The following is a 24,476-nucleotide window of genomic DNA, read 5'->3' on the forward strand; positions in this document are numbered from 1 at the left end:
TGGGCAAAGCTATGATACCACAGATACAAACCCTTAAGCAAGATGTTGCTGAAGTTCAAGATAAGGTAAAAGGATTAAAGGCACAGGTGGAAAATCAAGCAAAGGAAATAAAACAGACTCAAGAAACTCAAAACGTAATGTTAAGAGATTTGGCTAACTTGAGAAGGAAGGCGAAAATTATGGAAAATTTTACCAGAAATAATAACTTGCGTTTTATAAACTTTCCATATATGTCAAGTATTGCGCCGAAAGAAATGCTAAATCTGTATTTAAAGCAAATTTTTCAGATAAATGAACAAAATATGCCTCCTTTTACACAAGTATTTTATATCCCTTCTTTGAAATTACAGCAGCAAGACACTCAACCCCTAGATGTTTCCGCACTCTTGGAAAGCTCAGACACACTGGTGGCAACTGTAGCCCTATTACCAGACAAACAATGGATACTGAGGCTTTTCTATAAAAACCGAGTCAAAATGTTTAAGGGGCTAAAAATTAATATATTTCCGGATGTATCAAGGGAAACACAGCTGCGCCGGAGAAAATTCTTACAAAAGAAGCAAGAAGTGATTAACCTGGGAGCTACTTTTTTCCTTAAATTTCCCTGCAAGTGTCAAATTTCATATTGTAATGAGAAATTTAGTTTTTTTGATCCATCCCAATTGGAGTTGTTTATAACATCTAGGAAAGTGATGGGCAACCGTTTGAGCTTGGTGTGTCAAAATTCGCCAAAAAACCGAGCATAACTCGGGTGGTGTGTCACTTCGAGAAAAAAACCATAATTTCGCGATATTTATAGTTTAAATAACAAAAATGTATAATTGTAATATATAACTGTATTTAATAAACCAAAAACTAATTATTTAACTTACCTGCTTAGTGACTTCTTTGTTCATCTGTCAATCGGTTTCTTTGTTGGTCTTGGTATTATTTAACTTGTGTGGGGTGCCGTGAACTAAGATAAGTGAGGGGGAGGGGGAATTCTTTAACTAATCTGCCTATTAGTGACTTTTTTGTTGCTGAATTTCATTGGCTAAATCTTCAATTGAAGCCCAAGCAAGCGCTACTAACTTCATCTTTCAATCTGTTTCTTTTGTTGGTTTTGATATTATTTAACGCTGAGAATAAGGTTTCACAAAAGTACGTAGAGGGAAAAATTGTGAGTAAAGCCATTGCTATATTTTTCAGGGTGCTAAAAGTGTCTGGTAATCGGATCCAGGCACTCCAAATTTCCTGGTAACTCAGATATTCTCTTAATAATTGTATCTTTATTCTGCATATCGTGAAATAGAACTGGTGCACATCTTAGGAGAGTTTCTTTAATAAATCCTCCCTCACTGAGTGCTTTTCCATGCTGAGCTATGGAGTGAGCAATGCTCAAACTTGCAGATGTTAAATTTGTAGAACCTTTTACAAATTTAAGGATGGACTTAGATTGGCTCTTATAAAAGTGTAGCTGCCTGGAAATGTATTCCTTCCTTTCATCCTCACTTTTTTTCAGGAGCTGGGAATGATTAGTTTCAAAATGTCTATTTATATTCCACGTTCTGCTTACTACCGTTTCAGTACATAGAACGCAAAATGATCTGCCATTTTTTTCTATAATGCCATACATCTCGGTCCATGTCTCTTGAAAGGGTCGGCTACTGCTACTACCACTTCCTTTACTTAACCTTGGTTTTTTATTTTTTGGGTTCTCCATCAGGGGGGCAGTGACAGAAGATAGAATTATAGATAGCCTGTTAGCCCTGCAGGCAATTAGGGGTTAACTAGCCTAACTGACCACCTTATGTAAATTAAGATGGCTGCCGCTATTTCTAATGGCGGGAAACGGCACCCATAGCACATGCCCTCGCCTCTCCCAGCCTCCCCCTCACCTATCTCAGTAATGATGGTCAATTAGAAATACATGACACCCCAGAACAGTAGATTGGATGATGGTTGCTGTGGTTATGTGGTTGCTGGTAATGGCGATCACAGGGCCCTCAGAGATGCGTCCCCCACGGCATTCCGCTGCTCTCTGCTCCGATGGCCGGAAGTGAGGTCAAACGGCCGTGCAGGAGCCGGGGCAGAGGGAGCAGCAGGGAGGGAACGAGCGGAGGACTCGGAGGGAGCCAATAGGAGCGCACACGGGTAAACATGCACCGGGGGGGGGGGGGTGTGATTTCGCCGGGGGGGGAGGTCGCGCTGCACCTTGGGGGGGGGGGGGGGGCGCATCGGCGATCTGCCCGGGTGTCAGCAAGAAACACCGCTGCTTCTCTGTATGCGGCCACATACGGCCGCGTGTCATCGAAAATGGCTACGCGTGTCAGTACTGACACGCGTGTCATAGGTTCGCCATCAGGGATCTAGGAAGACAGATGGAGCAGTGACTCTACCTGTTGTTAATGTTTGATATTAAAGGTTAAGTGCCCAGAATTCGTCTGGCCTACAAGCTGTACTGTATAATTTCCTTAACTTTTTCACTTCAACAATGTTTGTAAATTTTTGAACTCCCAATAGTGGACTTATATCGGACTGGAGGAAATATTGCTTTAAAAATCATATTTTTCTTTTAAAAAATTTTTCTTTCTGTTTATCCGATTTTTCCTGTTGCAAGATTATATGCTTGTAAAATGTTAAAATTTAATAAATAAAAAATTTAAAAAAAAATTTTGTTTGGTAATTTAGCACTACTGAGGCAAGAAAATAACTGTTTGAATGAAGTATGACAACTATGAATTAAGAATATAATGTGGGGAGAGGAGTAGTATTGGGACTTGTGGAAATAAAAATTATTTTGATAATAAGTCCTTAATTAGAAAACTACATGTGGATGTAGTTCGATGTGAGGATTGCCTGGTGAATTGCCTGCCTAGTGCAAAGGTGGCGGACCTCACGTGTCACCTAGACAGGATTGTAGATAGTGCTAGGAAGGAACCAGCTGTCTTGGTACATGTGGGTACCAATGACATAGGAAAATGTGGGAGGGAGGTTCTGGAAGCCAAATTTAGGCACTTAAGGTAGAAGGCTAAAGTCCAGATCCTCCAGGCTAGCATTTTCAGAGATGCTCCCTGTTCCATGCGCAGACCCAAAAGGCAGGCAGAGCTCCAAAGTCTCAATACATAGATGAAATGATGGTGCAGGGATGAGGGATTTAGATTTGTTAGGAACTGGGCAACATTCTGGGAAAAGGCGAGACTATTCCGACAGGATGGGCTTCACCTCAACCGGGATGGATCCAGGCTACTGGCACTAACTTTTAGAAAGGAGAGAGAGCAGCTTTTAAACTAGAATGGGGAAGAAAGCTGACAGTCGCCCAGGAGCGCATGGTTCGGTGTGGAGTATCCTTGAATGATACTATTGAAACAGGACATTTAGGGAATCCCAGTAGAGAGGTTTCAACAAAGCTGAAAGTAAGCCAGGTGTGCTTAATGAGAGAGCAGGATAAAAGATGCACATTATCCCCTTCAACTTCTAAGCAGATTGTAGATCAAAGCCTAAAAAATAAGATGGGAGAGTTAGAATATATAGCACTAAATGATGAGGTAGCTATAATAGGCATCTCAGAGACTTTGTGGAAAGAGGACAATCAGTGGGACACTGTGTTAACAGGGTATAAATTGAATCGCAATGATAGAGAGGATTAAATGGGGGGGGGTTGTGCTATATGTTAAAGAGGGAATTGAGTCAAATAAAATAAACATTCCACATGACACAGATAACAGCGTGGAATCATCATAGATAGAAATTCCATATGTAAAGGGAAGGAGTATTTTTGTAGGGCTGTACAGAACGAACATACAGATGACGAAATGTTTACAGAGATTAGGAAAGCTGGCAAATTGGGCAACACTATAATAATGGGTGATTTCAATTACCCCGATATTGACTGGATAAATGTTACATCAGGGAGAGCCAAGGAGATAAAATTTCAAGATGTAATAAATGACTGCGGGGGGGGGGGGGGGGGGGGAGGACTTGGGGAGAAGGTAGGGGAGGGGATAGAGAATCGGGGAGAGGGGGAGAAGGGGAGAGGGAGAAAATGATTTAAAAATTTTGATGATGACGTTATAGTTGAAAATTGTTAGTATCAACATGACTTATTTGTAACATGCAAATGTTGTTTGGATATGAAATATCATCAATAAAAATCATTAACCATAAACGACTGCTTCTTGGAGCAACTGGTCCAGGAACCGACGAGAAGGGGAGCCATTTTGGATCTGGTCCTTAGTGGCATACAGGGCATAATGCGAATGGTGTTGGTGTTGGGTCCCCTGGAAAACAGTGATCATAACATAATCAATTTGAGCTACTGTCTGGGATGAACCCGCAAAGGAAATCTACTGTAGTTGCATTTAATTTTTGAAAGGGTGACTATAGTAAAATGAGAAAAATGGTTAAAAAGAAATTAAAAGGATCAGTTGCAAAGGTTAGGATGCTAAATCAGGCATGGGGGTTATTCAAAAATACCATCTTGGAAGCCCAGACCAGATGCATTCCACGTATTTGCAAAGGTGGAAAGAAGAGAAACGCCAGTCAGTATGGTTAAAAGGTGAAGTCAAAGAGGCCATTACAGCCAAAAGACTGTCTTGCAAAGAATGGAAAAAGGATCCAAATGAAGAAAATAGGAAGCAACATAAGCACTGGCAAGTCATATGCAAAGCATTAATAAGAAGGCTAAAACACAATATGAAGAGAAACGATGCAGAGGCTAAAGCTCACAGTAAAACCTTTTCAGGTACATCAGAAGCAGAAAACCTGCGAGAGAATCTGTGGGACCGTTAGATCAAGAAGGAGCAAAAGGGGCACTCAGGGAGGTCAAGTCATAGCAGAGAAACTGAACAAATTCTTTGCTTCTGTCTTTATGGAATAAGATGTAAGAGATCTGCCTTTACCGGAAAGGGTTTTCAAGGGTGATGATGCGGAGGAACTGAAAGAAATTTCGGTGAACCTGGAAGATGTACTGAGCCAAACTGACAAAGAATAGTAAATCACATGGACTGGATGGTATACATCAAAGGGTACTCAAAGAACTCAAGCATGAAATTGCTGATCTGCTGTTAGTAATATGTAACCTACTACTAATACAAATCATTTCTATAGCGCTACCAGTCATACGCAGCGCTTCACAATTGAACATGAAGAAAAGATAGTCCTTGCTCAAAAGAGCTTACAATCTAAATCAGGACAGACAGACCGGACAAATAAAGGATAAGGGTAGGACAGACAGATAGGACACATAGGGAAAAGGGACTATTGAAGACAGGAAGACAAGATAAGGTTACGAGCAGGTGACAAGTTAGGAATTAAAAGCAGCATCAAACAGGTAGGCCTTTAGCCTACATTTGAAGGCGGCCACGGATGGAGCTTGACGTAATGGCTCAGGGAGTCTATTCCAGGCATAAGGTGCGGCAAGATAAAAGGAACGGAGTCTGGAGTTAGCGATGGAGGATAAGGGTGCAATTAGGAGAGATTTGCCTAGTGAACGGAGTTCCTGGGAAGGAGTGTAGGGAGAGATGAGGGTGGAGAGGTAGTGAGGGGCGGCAGAGTGAATGCACTTATAGGTTAATAAGAGGAGCTTGAACTGTATACGGAAACGGATAGGGAGCCAGTGAAGTGACTTCAGAAGAGGGCTGATATGGGCATAGCGACTTTGGCGAAATATTAATCGTGCAGCAGAATTTTGAACAGATTGAAGAGGAGAGAGATGGCTGAGTGGAAGACCTGTGAGAAGCAAGTTGCAGTAGTCCAAGCGAGAGGTGATGAGAGTGTGGATGAGGGTTCTGGTAGCGTGCTCAGAAAGGAGAGGGCGAATTTTGGCGATATTATAGAGGAAGAAATGACAGGTTTTAGCAATCTGTTAAATATGTGCAGAGAAGGAGAGGGAGGAGTCGAAGATGACCCCAAGGTTACGAGCAGATGAGACAGGAAGAATGAGGGTGTTGTCGACAGAAAAAGAGAGTGGGGGAAGGGGAGAGGTTGGTTTAGGTGGGAAGATAAGGAGCTCAGTTTTGGACATATTGAGCTTCAGGTGGTGGTGAGACATCCAGGCAGCAATGTCAGACAGGCAGGCAGAAATCTTGGCCTGGATTTCTGCTGAGATTTCTGGTGTGGAGAGGTAGATCTGTAGTATGGAGTGTTGCCACAATTTGGGTTTCTGCCAGGTACTTGTGACCTGGCTTGGCCACTGTTTGGAAAACAGGACACTGGGCTTGATGGACCATTGGTCTGATCCAGTGTGGCTACTCTTATGTTCTTAAGCTGCTAACTAATTCACCTTTCCCTCTCTCAAGGGCAAGAAGAGACTAGCACTATTTGATAAAACCCTTGCGGTCCAAGCAGCCAGACTCTGGACAACAATCGCCGTATTGTTCTCACCCTCACAATCGTACCTCACGTTTACAAAAAAGATCAAAACCGTAAAAGTTAAGCAACACATACTTTAACCAGACTCTAATCTACCCCATAAGCAACCCATTGTAATTCAAAATCATAAGATGATTGTAAACCGCTTAGAACTGAACAGGTATTAGTGGGATACAACCCCTAAACATAATGTAAAATAATCAGTGGGACTTACGTGGTAACATAGTAGATGACGGCAGAGAAAGACCTGTAGGTCCATCCAGTCTGCCCAACAAGATAAACTCATATGTGCTACTTTATGTGTATACCTGACCTTGATTTGTATTTTTATATAAATGTAAATGGAAGAACAAATAAGAAATAACCAAGTCTTACAATTACTTAGTACTACAACTTGGATTAAACAAAATTGAAATCTCCTAATACAAAAAATATTTTTTAAAAAATATTTTTTAAATATTTTTAATGTGTTTTAAATGTGCTCAGTCTGTACCCATTCCAACCATTATATCCCCAAGAGAAATATGTGGTAGAGTCACAGATGGAACCATCATTGCACATTAGATGATTTGTATCTGCCATTTTCAGGGCACAGACCGTAGAAGTCTGCCCAGCACTAGCCCCGCCTCCCAACCACTAGCCCCGCCTCCCACCACCGGCTCTGCCACCCATCGAGTTCAAGATCTGCACAAGTGTACACAAAATCGTCCACACAGACGCCCCAACCTACATGCGAAACCTCGTGGACCTGCCTCCCAGAAACGCCAAAAGATCATCCCGCAAATTTCTTAATCTACACTTCCCCAGCTGTAAAGAACTAAAATACAAGCTGATACATGCAGCTACCTTCTCTTACGTGAGCACGCAGTTGTGGAATGCATTACCTACTGCCTTGAAAACTATTGACGAAATAACCAACTTTCGTAAATCTCTGAAGACATGTCTTTTCAACAAGGCCTACAAAGAGAACCCAAAGCCTTACTAAATCACCTCGCCAACCCACCCCAGTTAAGAAAGTCCACCTTCTATACTTATCCGCCTAAATCTTTTCTTTTTTCCCTTACTTAATCTTTTCACATCACTAATAGTATCTGATATCCTGGAATGACAATGCCATAACAGGACTCTGTAAGCCACATTGAGCCTGCAAATAAGTAGGAACATGTGGGATACAAATGCAATAAATAAATAAATCTCCGCTAAGCTTCTGAGGATCTATTCCTTCTGAACAGAATTCCTTTATGTTTATCCCACACATTTTTTAATTCTGTTACCGTTTTCATCTCCACCACCTCCCGCGGGAGAGCATTTCAAGTAGCCACCACTCTCTCCGTGAAAAAGTACTTCCTGACATTTTTCTTGAGTCTGCCCCCCTTCAATCTCATTTCATGTCCTCTAGTTCTACCGCCTTTCCATCTCCGGAAAAGGTTCGTTTGCGGATTAATACCTTTCAAATATTTGAACGTCTGTATCATATCACCCCTGTTTCTCCTTTCCTCCAGGGTATACATGTTCAGGTCAACAAGTCTCTCCTCATATGTCTTGTAACGCAAATCCCATACCATTCTCGTAGCTTTTCTTTGCACCGCTTCAATTCTTTTTACATCCTTCACAAGATACGGCCTCCAAAACTGAACACAATACTCCAGGTGGGGCCTCACCAATGACTTATACAGGGGCATCAACACCTCCTTTCTTCTGATGGTCACACCTCTCTCTATACAGCCTAGCAATCTTCTTGCTAGGGCCAACGCCTTGTCACAATGTTTTGTCGCCTTCAAATCCTCTGATACTATCACCCCAAGATCCTTCTCCCCGTCTGTACATATCAGACTCTCACCGCCTAACACATATGTCTTCCGTGGATTTCTAATCCCTAAGTGCATCACTTTGCATTTCTTTGCATTGAATTTTAATTGCCAAACCTTAGACCATTCTTCTAGCTTACGCAGATCCTTTTTCATGTTTTCCACTCCCTCCGGGGTGTCCACTCTGCTACAAATCTTGGTATCATCCACATAAAAGCAAACTACCTTCTAACCCTTCGGCAAAGTCACTCAGAAATATATTGAACAGAATCGGCTCCAGCACCGATCCCTGAGGCACTCCACTACTCATCTTTCCCTCATCCGAGCGAACTCCATTTACCACCACCCTCTGGCGTCTGTCCGTCAACCAGTTCCTAATCCAGTTCACCACGCTGGATCTTATCTTCTGCCTGTCAAGTTTATTCAAAGCCTCCTGTGGGGAACCGTGTCAAAAGCTTTGCTGAAATCTAAGTAGATTACATCTATAGCACGTCCATAATTAAATTCTCCGATCACCTAGTCAAAGAATTCAATGAGATTCGTTTGGCACAATTTCCCTTTTGTAAAACGACGTTTGCTCGGATCTTGCAACTTATTGGCTTTCGGGAAATTCACTATCCTTTCCTTCAGCATCGCTTCCATTTTTTTTCCAATTACCGAAGTGAGGCTTACCGGCCTGTAGTTTCCAGCTTCTTCCCTATCACCACTCTTGTGAAGAAAGACCACATCCGCTGTTCTCCAATCCCATGTAACCTCTCCCGTCTCCAAGGATTTATTAAACAAATCTTTAAGAGGACCTGCCAGGACCTCTCTGAGCTCCCTCAATATCCTGGGGTGGATCCCGTCCGGTCCCATGGCTTTGTCCACCTTTAGATTTTCAAGTTGTTCATACACACTCTCTTCTGTGAATGGTGCTATATCCACTCCATTCTCATATGTACTTTTGCCAGTCAATCGTGGTCCTTCTCCAGGATTTTCTTCTGTGAAAACAGAACAAAAGTATCTGTTTAGCTTTGCTTTTTTTTCATCATTATCTACATAGCGGTTTGCAGCACCTTTCAGTCTCACAATTCCCTTTTTAGTCTTCCTCCTTTCACTAATATACCTGAAGAAACTTTTGTCGCCCCTCCTTACATTTTTAGCCATTTGTTCTTCTGCTTGCGCTTTCACCAGATGTGTCTCTCTCTTGGCTTCTTTCACTTTCATCCGGTATTCCTCTCCGTGTTCCTCTTCTTGAGTTTTTCTGTATTTCTGGAACGCCAACTCTTTAGCCTTTATTTTCTCAGCCACTTGCTTGAAGAACCATATCAGTTTCCTTTTTCTCTTGCTTTTATTTACTTTCCATATTTGGCCATATTTACTTGGCCATATTTCCATTTACTTGGCCATATTTATAGCTTCTTTCAGCCTGGACCACTGTCCTTCCACTTCTCGTATGTCCTCCCAGCCCATCAGCTCCTTCCTCAGGTATTCCCCCATTTTACTAAAGTCAGCATGCTTGAAATCCAGGACTTTGAGTTTTGAATGGCCGCCCTCCACTTCAGCTGTTATATCAAACCAAACTGTTTGATGGTCACTGCTGCCCAGGTGGGCACCCACTCGGACATTTGACATACTATCCCCATTTGTGAGCACCAGATCCAGCGTCGCTCCCTCCCTTGTGGGTTCCATGACCATTTGTCTGAGCAGAGCACTTTGAAAAGCATCCACGATCTCTCTACTTCTTTCTGATTCCGCAGATGGAACCTTCCAATCTACATCTGGCAGCCTGAAATCTCCCAGCAACAGCACCTCTCTCTTCTTTCCCAACTTTTGAATATCTGTGATCAGATCTTTATCTAGTTCCTCCGATTGTGTCGGAGGTCTGTAGACAACACCCACGTGGACAGAAGTTCTATTATCTCTTTTTAAGGTGATCCATATCGCTTGTTCCTTTCCCCAGGCCCCTGTCATTTCAGTCACTGCAATATCATTTCTCACATACAGAGCTACTCATCCACCTTTACGACCATCTACCATGCGTGGACGTCGGGAGCTCTGGGAGTACAAGCATCATCTCTACCTGTTTTCAAATCTATGCTGAAAACCCACCTTTTCACTGCTGCTTTTGGCTCCTAGCCACTACTCAATTGCCCTCCCCTTGTCCCTTCCTTCCTTCTCACCCATTACTTCCCTCACCCGTAACTGTCTAGTCTGTCTGTATTATTTAGATTGTAAGCTCTTTTGAGCAGGGATTGTCTCTTTGTGTTAAGTGTTCAGCGCTGCGTGCGTCTGGTAGAACTATACAAATGCTAATAATAATAACAATACAAGCAAGTGTTGGCAGCACGGGGAATACAAGCTGAGATTTGACACCCTGCTCATCTGATAATATTTCATGAGTACATAAGTATTGCCATACTAGGACAGACCAAAGGTCCATCAAGCCCAGCATCCTGTTTACAACAGTGGCCAATCCAGGTCACAAATACCTGGCAAGTTCCCAAAAAAGTACAAAACATTTTATGCTGCTTATCCTAGAAATAAGCAGTGGATTTTCCCAAGTCAATTTAATAACGGTCTATTGACTTTTCCTTTAGGAAGCTGTCCAGACCCTTTTTAAACCCCTCTAAGCTAACTGCCTTTACCACGTTCTCTGGCAACAAATTTCAGAGTTTAATTACACGTTGAATGAAGAAAACTTTTCTCCGACTCGTATTAAATTTACTACTTTGTAGCTTCATCACATGCCCCCTTGTCCTAGTATTTTTGGAAAGAATAAACAAATGATTCACGTCTACCCGTTCAACTCCACTCATTATTTTATAGACCTCTATCATATCTCCCCTCAGCCATCTCCTTTCCAAGCTGAAGAGCCCTAGACGCTTCAGCCTTTCCTCATAGGGAAGTCGTCCCATTCCCTTTATCATGTTCATCGCCCTTCTCTGTACCTTTTCTAATTCCACTATATCTTTTATGAGATGCGGCGACGAGAATTGAACACAATATTCGAGATGCGGTTGCACCATGGACCAAAACAAAGGCATTATAACATCCTCGTTTTTGTTTTCCATTTCTTTCCTAATAATGCCTAACATTCTATTTGCTTTCTTAGCCGCTGCAGCACACTGAGCAGAGGGTTTCAACGTATCATCAACAATGACGCCTAGATCCCTTTCCCGGTCAGTGACTCCTCATGTGGAACCTTGTATTACGAAGCTATAGTTCGGGTTCCTCTTTCCCACATGCATCACCTTGCTCTTGACTTTGAACTACACGTGGAGGTCTCTACCTGTTTGTGTTTTGGGTCCTAGTTTGTGAGAGTTCCTTTCGTCAGCTTTGGGTGAAATACTTAGCTGCAATCATTGCATTGATTTACAGCTTTTTTTAGCTCTTCTGTTTAGCTTATATATATTGTGTGATAACTCCTGCTCCCGATGAAGACTTAGTCAGTGAAACGGACAGCTCTATTGAGCTTAAAAGCATCAGATTTGTTTTATAAGATAAGTGTTCATGATCGTTTGGGTATTTCTTTATGAATGATGGTGTTAAGCAATTGTGGTTTTGCAGTGAGAAATGAAAGATAACACAAGTTTATATACAAATTTGAGTTTCACCGTTTCTGTATAAAGTAAGGGTTTTTTGACCGATGATGGTGGTATGGTTGTGAGGTTCTTCCATGGGCTCATTTATTTGGAACCCTGAGAGCCATTGAGGTCTTTTTCATTACATGAAACAAATTGTTTAAGATTAATTGAGATGCTTCAATCAATATTTATATTGGGATCCTAGGGATTTAGCTTTAAAAATGAGCACCATAATCTCCTTTAGATTTCTATTTATTTATAGCTTTAAACAATTACATTCCACAAACATATTTGAGCATAATCTGGATGGTGTTCAGCAGCGGCCAAAAAATCAAACTGAATGTTAAGAATTATGAGGAAAGGGATAGAGAATGAGATAAAGAATATTATAATAGCTCTTTATCGCTCCATGATTATCAATAGAAATCAAACAAAATAAAACATGGAAAAGAAAGGGGTGGGGTGATCAACAGAGACATACAGCTTTATGGTTTATAACGGGTTAGGAACCCCAGATCCTTGTTAAGTCCTTTCTGTTGGGTGTTGGGGTTCCTAGCCCATTATAAACCATAAAGCTGTATGTCTCTGTTGATCACCCCACCCCTCACCTATCCACACCCATCCTGTTAGAATATCAATGATATGCTTTGATGTCCCCATGCATACCTCCGACCCACCCCCATCCTCCCACCCTGTCAGACTGTCATAGTAATGCTTGAATGTTTTCACTTATATACACTGTCAGCTAGCACATTTGCTTATTTCCGATCTGACGAAGAAGGGCAACCTTCGAAAGCTAATCAAGAAAAGTATTAAGTTATGTCCAATAAAAAAGGTATCATCTTATTTTCTTTTCCATGTTTTATTTTGTTTGATTTCTATTGATAACCTTAAGAGTGGACTAACACGGCTACCACACTCCTCGCTCCATGATGCAATCTCATCTTGAGTTTTGTGTTCAGTTCTGGTGGCTGCATTAAAAAAAATATATAGCAGAATTAGAAAAGGTGAAAAGAAAGGTGAACAAAATGATAAAGGGGATGGAGCTCCTCCCATATGAGGAAAGGCTAAAGAGGTTAGGGATCTTCAGCTCGGAAAATAGACAGCTGAGGGGAGGCTGAAGGGAGATACGATTGATAAAAAGTGACAAAAACTCCCAAAAACAAATAGTGTGGTGCAGGAATTTATTAGTCGGTATCAAAGACTCAACACAATCTGTGTTTCGGCTGTAACGGCTGCCTCAGGAGTCAACACCAGCAATTACACAATGATTTTAAAAACCCTGAAATGAACACGAATAGCTGCACCATTATTGCACATTAAAGAGATCCTGCTTTAACACATTGCTGCAAAACAGCTCTATTCTCTAGCAGGGGAGTGGATAGGGGGTGTATGATTAGCTGCATGTTGCATCTCTCTGTGTTCAGTGGTCTAATGCTCCTGGGAGGGGAGGAAAAAAGTACCTGTGTATAATATGTAAACCATTTTGGTTGTAACCACAGAAAAGTGATATATCAAATCCCATCCCCTTTTCCCTTTCTCTTGTTCTTTGTTGCACAGGACAAAGGCAATGAAACCAAGAAGTACATCGTGATCTTAAAACGCAAAAAAAAAAAAAACAGCTCACACTGAAGTGTTATGGTTTCTTGAAAAAGCAAACAGGTCCCCTGTATGTTTGCTTATCTGTAACACAAAACAACCCCTGTATAAAGCATTTTCTGTCTGACTGCAGCCGGTTGGGTTTCTGCTTTTGCTAAAGAAGAGGGCTGATGGCTAGGGAAATGGAGGGGTTGTGGTGCAGACTGATCTTACACAGACGGTGCAGCATGGCTGCAAAGCAAGCAGTTCACACAGATTCCTTACAGCACGTTGATCCTGGAAAAAGTTTCCTTCAGTTATGTTGTAACCACCAGCATTTAAAAAAAACAACAACTGCTGTTTCTTTTTCTCTTTTGATTTTAGGGGATTGTGATGTTAAAAGGCAAGAAAAACCAGCTCACATTGTGTCTTTACGGTTTCTTGAAAAGTAGGGAGGTCCCTGTGCTTACCTGTAACACAAACAACCCCTGTATAAAGCATTTTCTGTCTGACTACAGCCAGTTGGGCTGCTGGTTTTGCTAAAGGAGAGGGCTGACGGCTAGGGAGAGGGAGTGGTTGTAGGGAGGCTGTAGACGGATAGTACAGAGTGGTTGCAAAGCAAACTGTTTACACATAGTCGGTAAAGAGGTTTTTGTACAACATGTTAGTTCTTCTTATCATTCTTAAAAAGCAAATGGACCTAACTCGATACAACTGAAAATAAACATAAGGTATCCTGTTGAAAGAAAAAAAAAACCAGTGAGTCCAGGCTAAAAATGCCTAGTTTCTTTCCTGTAAAAAAAAAAAAAGGTTAGGCTGCGCACATTCCTCCAAGGCTGTAGAGTATGTTTTGGGGTGTTTTGACGTCACTACCCGTCTCGTAACCCCTTCCAAGGTTGCACCCAGTAGTGGAAACTAGCTGTAGCATGCGGTGTCAGGGTTTTTTTTTATGTCACTTCTGTCACATGATTCCATCCAAGATGGCAGCCATTAGTGAAAACAGGAAGTGACATAATCAGGCTTATTTTCGAAAGAGAAGGGCGCCCATTTTCGACACAAATTGCAAGATGGGCGTCCTTCTCACAGGGTTGTCCAAATTGGCATAATTGAAAGCCGATTTTGGGCGTCCTTAACTGCTTTCCATCGCGTGGATGACCAAAGTTCCCAGGGGCGTGTCGGAAGCATAGCGAAGACGGGACTGGGGTGTGCTTAACGCATGGGCGTCTTCGGCCAATAATGGAAAAAAGAAGGGTGTCCCTGACGAACACTTGGACGACTTTACTTGGTCCTTTTTTGTTTTACGACCAAGCCACAAAAACGTGCCCTAAATGACCAGATGACAACCGGAGGGAATCGGGGATGACCTCCCTTACTCCCCCAGTGGTCACTAACCCACTCCCACCCTAAAAAAATTATATTTTTCCAGCCTCTATGCCAGCCTCAAATATCATACCCAGCTCCATGACAGCAGTATGCAGGTCCCTGGAGCAGTTTCAGTGGGTACTGCAGTGCACTTCAGGAAGGCGGACCCAGGCCCATCCCCCCCCCCCCACCTATTGCACTTGTGGTGGTAAATGTGAGCCCTCCAAAAACCCACCACAAACCCACTGTACCCACATGTAGGTGCCCCCCTTCATCCCTAAGGGCTATGGTAGTGGTGTACAGTTGTGGGGAGAAGGTTTTGTGGGGTGGGGGGAGGTTGGGGGTCTCAGCAATCAAGGTAAGGGAGCTATGCACCTGGGAGCTTTTTCCGAAGTCCACTGCAGTGCTCCCTAGGGCACCCGGTTGGTGTCCTGGCATGTGAGGGGGACCAGTGCACTACGAATGCTGGCTCCTCCCACGACCAAATGGCTTGGATTTGATAGTTTCTGAGATGGGCGTCCTCGATTTCCATTATCGCTGAAAATCGGGGACGACCATCTCTAAGGACGACCATCTCTAAGGTCGACCTAAATTTTGAGATTTGGGCGTCCCCGACCGTATTATCGAAACGAAAGATGGACGCCCATCTTGTTTCGATAATACGGGTTCCCCACCCCTTCGTGGGGATGTCCTGGGAGGACGTCCTCAGGAAAACTTGGGCGCCCCATTCGATTATGCCCCCACATAGTATCCTGTGGTGGCCGCCATCTTGGAAAAGAGGCATGGCTATGGCATCACTTCCCATGACATCACTATAATGGGTGGGGTTTGGGACAGAGTTTTGCAAAAAAAGGGCAGGGTTAGGGTGGGTCTATGCAAATAAGGTGGGTCAGGTTTATGCAAAAGGGGTGGGGCTGTGATGTCATATCCGGTAACATCATCAAAGGGGCAGAGCTTGGGCATGTTCTCAATCCTGAATGGCTGTCAGGACCAGAAGTGGACATGGTCACCTGTCAAAAAATATGCAAATTAGTTGTGATAAAAGGGAGTAAGATATACTACTAACTAGGTAAAATTCTATTGAACTCACCTGTAAATCTCCGCATGGATAAAGCAGGGACTAATAGAGGGAGCTCCAAGGGGACATTTTACTAATCTGTAAGCTATGCTTACTAGCATTGTGAGAATCAGAGAAGCCACAGAGCCCAGAATGCAGGGGGGGAAGAGAGAAAAGCCAGAGTGGAAAAACTACAGATCCCAGAATGCATTGCGGGAGGGGCGGAGGCAGGAGCGTAGAGAACACAGATTTCAGACTGCCTGGAAGAATAGGAGAGAGGAGGACAAACGAGTACCTGAGCCACAGGAGAGGAAAGGAGAGGGGGCTGATTGGGAGATGGAATCAGCTGAGGAGAGGGTGGAACACCTGAGGGAGGGGGTGGAGAATGGGGGGATGGAATGGGAGGAGTTGGAGCAGGTAGGAGGAGAAGGTGTGGAAGAGGAAATGGAGGTGGGAGAGGAAGTGGCTGGGGAAGAAGAGTGACTTCTAGAGGAGCCCAAAAGTATCAGAAAAGAGTAATAGTCAGGAGAGATCCGGCGGGTGGTTGTCAAGAGGTAAAGTGTTGACAAGTGAGGGTGGTGGATCTTTAAAAGCCTGGCTAAGCTGTGCTGGGGAAAAAAGCCTAGCTAAGCTGAACGGTTTTGAGGCCTTGCTGAAGAGGGCGTTGTTGGGAAGCCTGGCTAGCAGAACTTTGTTTAAAAGACTGGCAAGCTGAACTGTGTTGCACCGCCTTGCTAGCGGAACTGTGTGGCAGTGAGAGCGAACTGCACGGACGAGTGTGGAGTTGGAAGCGGACAGCACGGATAAGTGAGAGAGACAATTACGCGGCCGGGAGGAGCGGCTGACAGCATGAAAATGAATTTTACAGTCGTGGACAGCTAATGAACCACCGGCCTGTTGGAAATGGAGTAATCAGGTGGGAGGTATGAAACATCTTTTGGTGGTTTGGGATAGCTACATTCAACACGTGACACCACGGGGAAGGAGGAGCCTTCTACTGAATACCTTATAGCTTGTAGATGTGGCTCTCCATAGTACATGGTCCTAAATTTGTGATGTCTTTTGTCTCTTTCTGTTTTTCCTTCTGCTTTTGGTTACTGAAAGCTTAAAATACCAGGCTAACGGCGACACAGCGTTTCTTTGGTTGGGATTGGGTAAGGGGGGTAGACTATATTTGGGATGGCCGCACTCCTTTTGTTTGGTATGTCTGAGCAATATTTGGCTTGGTAATTGACTCACCACTAAAATTCTTTAACTCGGGGGGGGGGGGGGGAGGGGGAGGTATTAGGGTAGGGATTGTTACAGTATTGTAAAATATTGAACATCTCAAGCATTCTATTGTTCAATTGTAGTCTTTTTTTAAAATATATGTTCAATAAAAACGTTTAAACCTAATACCTGTAAGTACTCATTAATGTTCTCTTTCATTTTAATAAACTTTGTGAAAGATCACTCAAACCCTCAGAGGAGACCATCTTAGTTTGTAAGCCCTCTGGGATAGCAAAATACCTATTATTCCTGTTTTTTTAAAGCAAGTATTTAAGTTTATAAAATCCAGTTCTAAAAACTGAAAATCCAAAGCCTCCGAACTATGTGATGGCTTAGTATGAGTAAAACTCCATGCAAGTAGACCCTTTCTATTAGAAAGATCCATAAACGTGCAGCTTACCATAGTTGGGGCAGGTTTTGAACTCTCCTCCCCTGTCTGATCCCAATTGCAGACGGGACCTATCTGCTCCAATCACACGGATGAAAAAGGTTGGTTTGTTTATCCCATTGTACCACTCATTCATGTCAGATTTATAACGGGAGTCTGAGTAACTGTGCCTTCCGTATTTCACATACACTGTGGTAGGAAGAGCTTCTTGAGGATTCTCTATCGTCCTCCCTGGTTCAAGTATGCCACCACCCTAAAACAGAAACAATTGAACACACCATAAAGGAAAAACTCTATACATCCCCCGACATAACATAAAAATTATGCAAAAATTATGATGTACATGAAGGACCCAGACACTCCATCCTTACATGACTTTCACTATCTAGGAGTTTCAGTGCCACTAACCTTGATTAGTTGAAGACATATCTCCACTTGGGAAAGTGTTAGTCTACATTACACTAATCCCCCTCTGGCTCTGTGTTGTCCTAATTCCTGTGAGTAGCAACTATAACCTGTATTGCCCATTTAGGGTGCTTCCTGCCACAAAGGAACAATTAGAATGTGAAGTAGTTTTGTTGACTGGGACTTTAAGATATCATGTGGAGTTGAAACTGTGCCAGGATGAAAAACTTACCAGCTTATAATCGAACGAGAAAAACGCCCAAGTTCCGACCTAAATCGGGAGATGGACGTTTATCTCACAAAAAGGAATAAAGCGGTATAATCGAAAGCCGATTTTGGACGTTTTCAACTGCACTCCGTCGCGGATGCGGACAAAGTTGACGGGGGCGTGTCGGAGGCGTGGTGAAGGCGGAACTGGGGCGTGGTTATCACCCGAACAGAGATGGGCGCCTTTCGCCGATAATGGAAAATAAGTATGCGTTTTTAGCTAGAATTTAGGGCACTTTTCCTGGACCCTGTTTTTTCACGAATAAGGCCCCCAAAAGTGCCCTAAATGACCAGATTACCACTGGAGGGAGTCGGGGATGACCTCCCCTGACTCCCCCAGTGGTCACTAACCCCCTCCCACCACAAAAAAAATGATGTTTCACAACTTTTTATTTTCACCCTCAAATGTCATACCCACCTCCCTGGCAGCAGTATTCAGGTCCCTGGAGCAGTTGTTAGGGGGTGCAGTGGACTTCAGGCAGGTGGACCCAGGCCCACCCCCCCCTACCTGTTACAATTGTGCTGCTTAATGCTTATTAGTCGTCCAACCCCCCCAAACCCACTGTACCCACATGTAGGTGCCCCCCTTCACCCCTTAGGGCTATAGTAATGGTGTAGACTTGTGGGCAGTGGGTTTTGAGGGGGATTTGGGGGGCTCAACACACAAGGGAAGGGTGCTATGCACCTGGGAGCTCTTTTTTTTGGTTTTGTAAAAGTGCTCCCTAGGGTGCCCGGTTGGTGTCCTGGCATGTGAGGGGGACCAGTGCACTACGAATCCTGGCCCCTCCCACGAACAAATGCCTTGGATTTATTCGTTTTTGAGCTGGGCGCTTTCATTTTCCATTATCGCTAAAAAACAAAACCGCCCAGCTCACAAATTGTCGAATAAAACATGGACGTCAATTTTTTGCGAAAATACGGTTCGGTCTGCCCCTTCACAGACCCGTTCTCGGAGATAAACGCCCATGGAGATAGACGTTTTCGTTCGATTATGCCCCTCTATGTTACCTATCCAGCCTCATCTGGTGTAACATCTGTGATCTCCAGCCTGCCAAAGTGGGGCCCTTCTCTGACAGTCAGGTCACCAAAATGTCATTGATCCCAAAGAAAATGGCCATCTGTATAAAGCCCTTGAACCCCTTAGACGGGGTAGACGTGTAAGTATAGCTATAATAGAGAAACAGCGGATCATGCATAAGCGTACAGCTCCAGATTACATCCACTGCCCTTAGCAGGCCCCTCCAAAAGCAATGAACTATAGGGAAGGACCAGAACATGTGCCCCAATGTAGCTACCCCCCCCCCCCCCCCCCACACACACACACACATTTACTACAGGACCCATTCCTCGCCAGAGTTGCTTTGAATGCACGGTGTGGGGAAACATACAATCATATGGGAACAGCTGAAGGATGTAGAACAGCAATGGTCAAGACTGAAAGGAGCTATATTAAAGGCGACTAACCTTTATGTTAGAAAATTACATAAAAGAAAGAGGAAAAGAAGGCCTCTCTAGTACTCGAGTGTAGTAGCTGAAAAGATAAGGAAAAGGAGGCTAGCCTTTGCACGTTATAAGACGATTCAGAAAGATGAAGACAGGAGAGAATACCTAAATAAGCGAAAAGAAGCTGGAAAAGCTATCAGGAAAGCGAAGCGGCAAATGGAGGAAAAGATAGCTGATACGGTAAAATTGGGGGGGGGGGGGGGGCAAGACCTTTTTCAGGTATGTAAGTGACAAGAGGAAGTGCCATCATAGCACTGTGAGGTTCAAAGCTGAGGGAGAAAAATATGTGGAAGATGATTAGAAAAAGCTGAACTGCTTAACGATTATTTTATTTATTTGTTACATTTGTACCCCACATTTTCCGACCTATTTGCAGGCTCAATGTGGCTTACACAGTACCGTAAAGGCATTTGCCAAGTCCGGTAGAGAACAAATACAAGGTTATGTTGTATTCCAATAAGGTAGGTGTATTTCAGGCACCATGAGGGTCGGAGGGAGGGAGGCAGTTTATTGTCCAGTATGATCACTGGTTTTGTTGTGTACGAATGAAAAACCAGGGGGAAGAGCTGCAGAAAACAAAGGCTAAAGGGGATGGATGTATGGTAGACTAAGACCCGTTTACGGAGGACTGTGTTCGTGAGGAGCTTGCCAAACTAAAAGTAAACAGAGCGATGGGGCCTGATGGGAAACACCTGAGGGTGCTTAAGGAACTCGGAGAAGTTTTGTCGGCTCCGCTGACGAACCTCTTCAATGCTTCCTTAGAAACTGGAGGTGGACTGGAGAAGGGCGGATGTGGTTCCTTTGCACAAGACCGGAAGTAAGGAAGAGGTTGGGAATTACAGACCTGTCAGTCTGACCTCGGTGGTGAGTAAGCTAATGGAAACGCTTCTAAAGAGGAGGATTGTGACATTTCTTGAACTACATGGAATGCAAGACCCAAGGCAGCACGGCTTCACTAGTGGCAGGTCATGTCAGACGAATCTGACTGTCTTCTTCGACTGGGTGACCAAACAGTTGGATATGGGAGGGACGCTTGATGTGGTATACTTAAGTACATAAGTACATAAGTAGTGCCATACTGGGAAAGACCAAAGGTCCATCTAGCCCAGCATCCTGTCACCGACAGTGGCCAATCCAGGTCAAGGGCACCTGGCACGCTCCCCAAACGTAAAAACATTCCAGACAAGTTATACCTAAAAATGAGGAATTTTTCCAGTCCATTTAATAGCGGTCTATGGACTTGTCCTTTAGGAATCTATCTAACCCCTTTTTAAACTCCGTCAAGCTAACCGCCCGTACCACGTTCTCCGGCAATGAATTCCAGAGTCTAATTACACGTTGGGTGAAGAAAAATTTTCTCCGATTCGTTTTAAATTTACCACACTGTAGCTTCAACTCATGCCCTCTAGTCCTAGTATTTTTGGATAGCGTGAACAGTCGCTTCACATCCACCCGATCCATTCCACTCATTATTTTATACACTTCTATCATATCTCCCCTCAGCCGTCTCTTCTCCAAGCTGAAAAGCCCTAGCCTTCTCAGCCTCTCTTCATAGGAAAGTCGTCCCATCCCCACTATCATTTTCGTCGCCCTTCGCTGTACCTTTTCCAATTCTACTATATCTTTTTTGAGATACGGAGACCAGTACTGAACACAATACTCCAGGTGCGGTCGCACCATGGAGCGATACAACGGCATTATAACATCCGCACACCTGGACTCCATACCCTTCTTAATAACACCCAACATTCTATTCGCTTTCCTAGCCGCAGCAGCACACTGAGCAGAAGGTTTCAGCGTATCATCGACGACGACACCCAGATCCCTTTCTTGATCCGTAACTCCTAACGCGGAACCTTGCAAGACGTAGCTATAATTCGGGTTCCTCTTACCCACATGCATCACTTTGCACTTGTCAACATTGAACTTCATCTGCCACTTGCACGCCCATTCTCCCAGTCTCGCAAGGTCCTCCTGTAATCGTTCACATTCCTCCTGCGACTTGATGACCCTGAATAATTTTGTGTCATCGGCGAATTTAATTACCTCACTAGTTATTCCCATCTCTAGGTCATTTATAAATACATTAAAAAGCAACGGGCCCAGCACAGACCCCTGCGGGACCCCACTAACTACCCTCCTCCACTGAGAATACTGGCCACGCAATCCTACTCTCTGCTTCCTATCTTTCAACCAGTTCTTAATCCATAATAATACCCTACCTCCGATTCCATGACTCTGCAATTTCTTCAGGAGTCTTTCGTGCGGCACTTTGTCAAACGCCTTCTGAAAATCCAGATATACAATATCAACCGGCTCCCCATTGTCCACATGTTTGCTTACCCCCTCAAAAAAATGCATTAGATTGGTGAGGCAAGACTTCCCTTCACTAAATCCGTGCTGACTTTGTCTCATCAGTCCATGTTTTTGTATATGCTCTGCAATTTTATTCTTAATAATAGCCTCCACCATCTTGCCCGGCACCGACGTCAGACTCACCGGTCTATAATTTCCCGGATCTCCTCTGGAACCTTTCTTAAAAATCGGAGTAACATTGGCTACCCTCCAGTCTTCCGGTATTACACTCGATTTTAGGGACAGATTGCATATTTCTAACAGTAGCTCCGCAAGTTCATTTTTTAGTTCTATTAATACTCTGGGATGAATACCATCAGGTCCCGGTGATTTACTACTCTTCAGCTTGCTGAACTTGGATTACAGTAAAGCCTTTGACACGGTTCCGCACAGGTAACTGATAAATAAATTGAGGTTCCTCGGTGCGGGACCTACAGTAACTGATTGGGTAAAAAATTGGTTGAATGGTAGGAGACAGTGGGTGGTGGTAAATGGAGCTTGCTCTGAAGAAAAGGAGGTCATCAGTGGAGTACCGCAGGGATCGGTCCTAGGGCCGGCTCTTTTTAACATCTTTGTGAGCGATATTCTGGAAGGGCTGTCTGGTAAGGTTTGTCTCTTTGCGGATGATACTAAACTCTGCAACAGGGTGGACACCATGGAGGGTGTGAATGACATGAGGAAGGACCTAGCGAAGCTGGAGGAATGGACCGATATTTAGCAACTAAAGTTTAATCCCAAAATATGCAGGGTCATGCACTTGGGTCACAAAACTCCGAGGGAACAGTACAGTATAGGGGGTGTAGTGCTTCAGTGTGCGAAGGAAGAGCGGGACTTGGGGGGTTATTGTGTCTGACTACCTTAAAGCTTTCAAACAGGTAGAAAAAGCGGCGGCCAAAGCCAGAAGGATGCTTGGGTGCATAAAGAGAGGCATGACCAGCAGGAAAAAGGAGGTGATAGTGCCGTTGTCTAAGTCTCTGGTGAGGCCTCATTTGGAGTACTGCGTGCAGTTCTGGAGACCGCACCTACGGAAAGATATAAACAGGATGGAGTCGGTCCAGAGGGCGGCTACGAAATTAGTAAGCCGTCTTGAATGCAAACATTATAGGGACAGGCTTATGAACCTCAACATGTATACGCTGGAAGAGAGGAGGGAGAGAGGAGACACGATAGAAACGTTTAAATATCTCAAGGGCATTTATGTACAGGAAGAGAGCCTTTTCCAAATGAAGGAGAGCTCTGGAATGAGGGGGCATTTGACAAAGTTAAGAGGGAATAGGTTTAGGAGTAACCTAAGGAAGTATTATTTCACAGAGAGGGTGGTGGAGGCATGGAATGGTCTCCCGGTGGAGGTGGTGGAGTCAAGGACTGTTCCAGAATTTAAAGAGGCATGGGATAAGCATGTGGGATCGCTTAGGAACAGAAAGAATTAGGGGTTACAGAGGATGGGCAGACTGGATGGGTCATAAGGACTTTATCTGCCATCGTGTTTCTATAAGAATTTGTACAACTTTTCTCTTTGCAACATCGACAAGAGTTGTGAATACAGGTGTTTTATATAGTTCTTACAAAGGTCTGATGGCACCTTGCACCGAAGGTCCTGGGACCAACAAGAGGCCAACTGAGCATAATCTAACTCTGGTGTCGTGTCTTTTAACTATTGATGGTGAAAGTTTAGGGGCATCACTTGTTGAGAGCCTAAAGAATAGGCCTCAGAGCACGTCCATCACATCTTCGGTCTGATCCGACCATTTCAGTGATGAGATATAATGTTGAAACTGTAGGTATGCAAAATGGTGCTCCGAGGGGACTCCATATTTTAGTTGGAAATACTCATAAGATCTAATATGACCCTCCTCATCTATGACGTGAGCTAGATAAAGAATCCCTTTCCTTGCCCACTGCGTGACTATACTCCTCCCTTGTTCTGGGGGGAAGGCTGGGTTATTATAATGTATTGTAAGCCACTTTGAGCCCACAAAAAGGTGGGGAAATGTGGGATACAAATGCAATAAATAAATAAATAAATAAATAAATAAATAGACAGTAGGGGAGTGGTCCCAGCGAAGAAGTGATGTCTTCGACATATCCAGCGCCAGGTAGCCCTAAGGGAATGTAGCAAAGGGTGTCATTGAAAAGCATGCGCCGGTAATCTACCCCTTGTATGTAAGATCTGACTAAAATGAATGTCTGGGATTAAAGTAGTTTCCAGTGCAGTTAAGGAAAATTCCTCCATGCCCCTGAACCAATCATTTATGTGTCTCATAGCACATGCTACCGTTAAGTATCTGATATTCAAAAGACCCATCCCTCCATGTTCCCTAGGAGTAGAGATCAATGCCAAAGGTAGCCTAGGTTTCTTTCCCCTCCACATATACACTTGTAGGAGCCTTCGCAAGGTCCGCTCCTCCCTCATCCTTAAGTATAGTGGAAGCTGTTGAAATAGATATAACCATTTGGGAGCTAATATCATATTGAACAGTGCAATCCATCCCCACAATGAGAGAGGAAGAGCCCACCCAAAGAGCCAATCTCTGCTTAGTTACCTTTAGAAGCGGGTTAATGTTAAT

General features: G+C 43.7%; 1 protein-coding gene across 2 annotated transcripts in view; it reads right to left on the reverse strand.

Moving 5' to 3' along the window:
* LOC115462781 overlaps positions 1 to 24,476 on the reverse strand; it is a 97,154-nt gene that overhangs the window by 63,277 nt on the left and 9,401 nt on the right. For both annotated transcript variants that reach the window (XM_030192777.1, XM_030192776.1), the window contains exon 3: positions 17,392 to 17,632. In XM_030192777.1, the coding sequence (XP_030048637.1) occupies positions 17,392 to 17,632 (241 nt within the window). The remainder of the gene's footprint in view (positions 1 to 17,391; positions 17,633 to 24,476) is intronic.

Source organism: Microcaecilia unicolor, chromosome 2 (assembly GCF_901765095.1).
Source record: "Microcaecilia unicolor chromosome 2, aMicUni1.1, whole genome shotgun sequence".
NCBI lineage: Eukaryota > Metazoa > Chordata > Amphibia > Gymnophiona > Siphonopidae > Microcaecilia > Microcaecilia unicolor.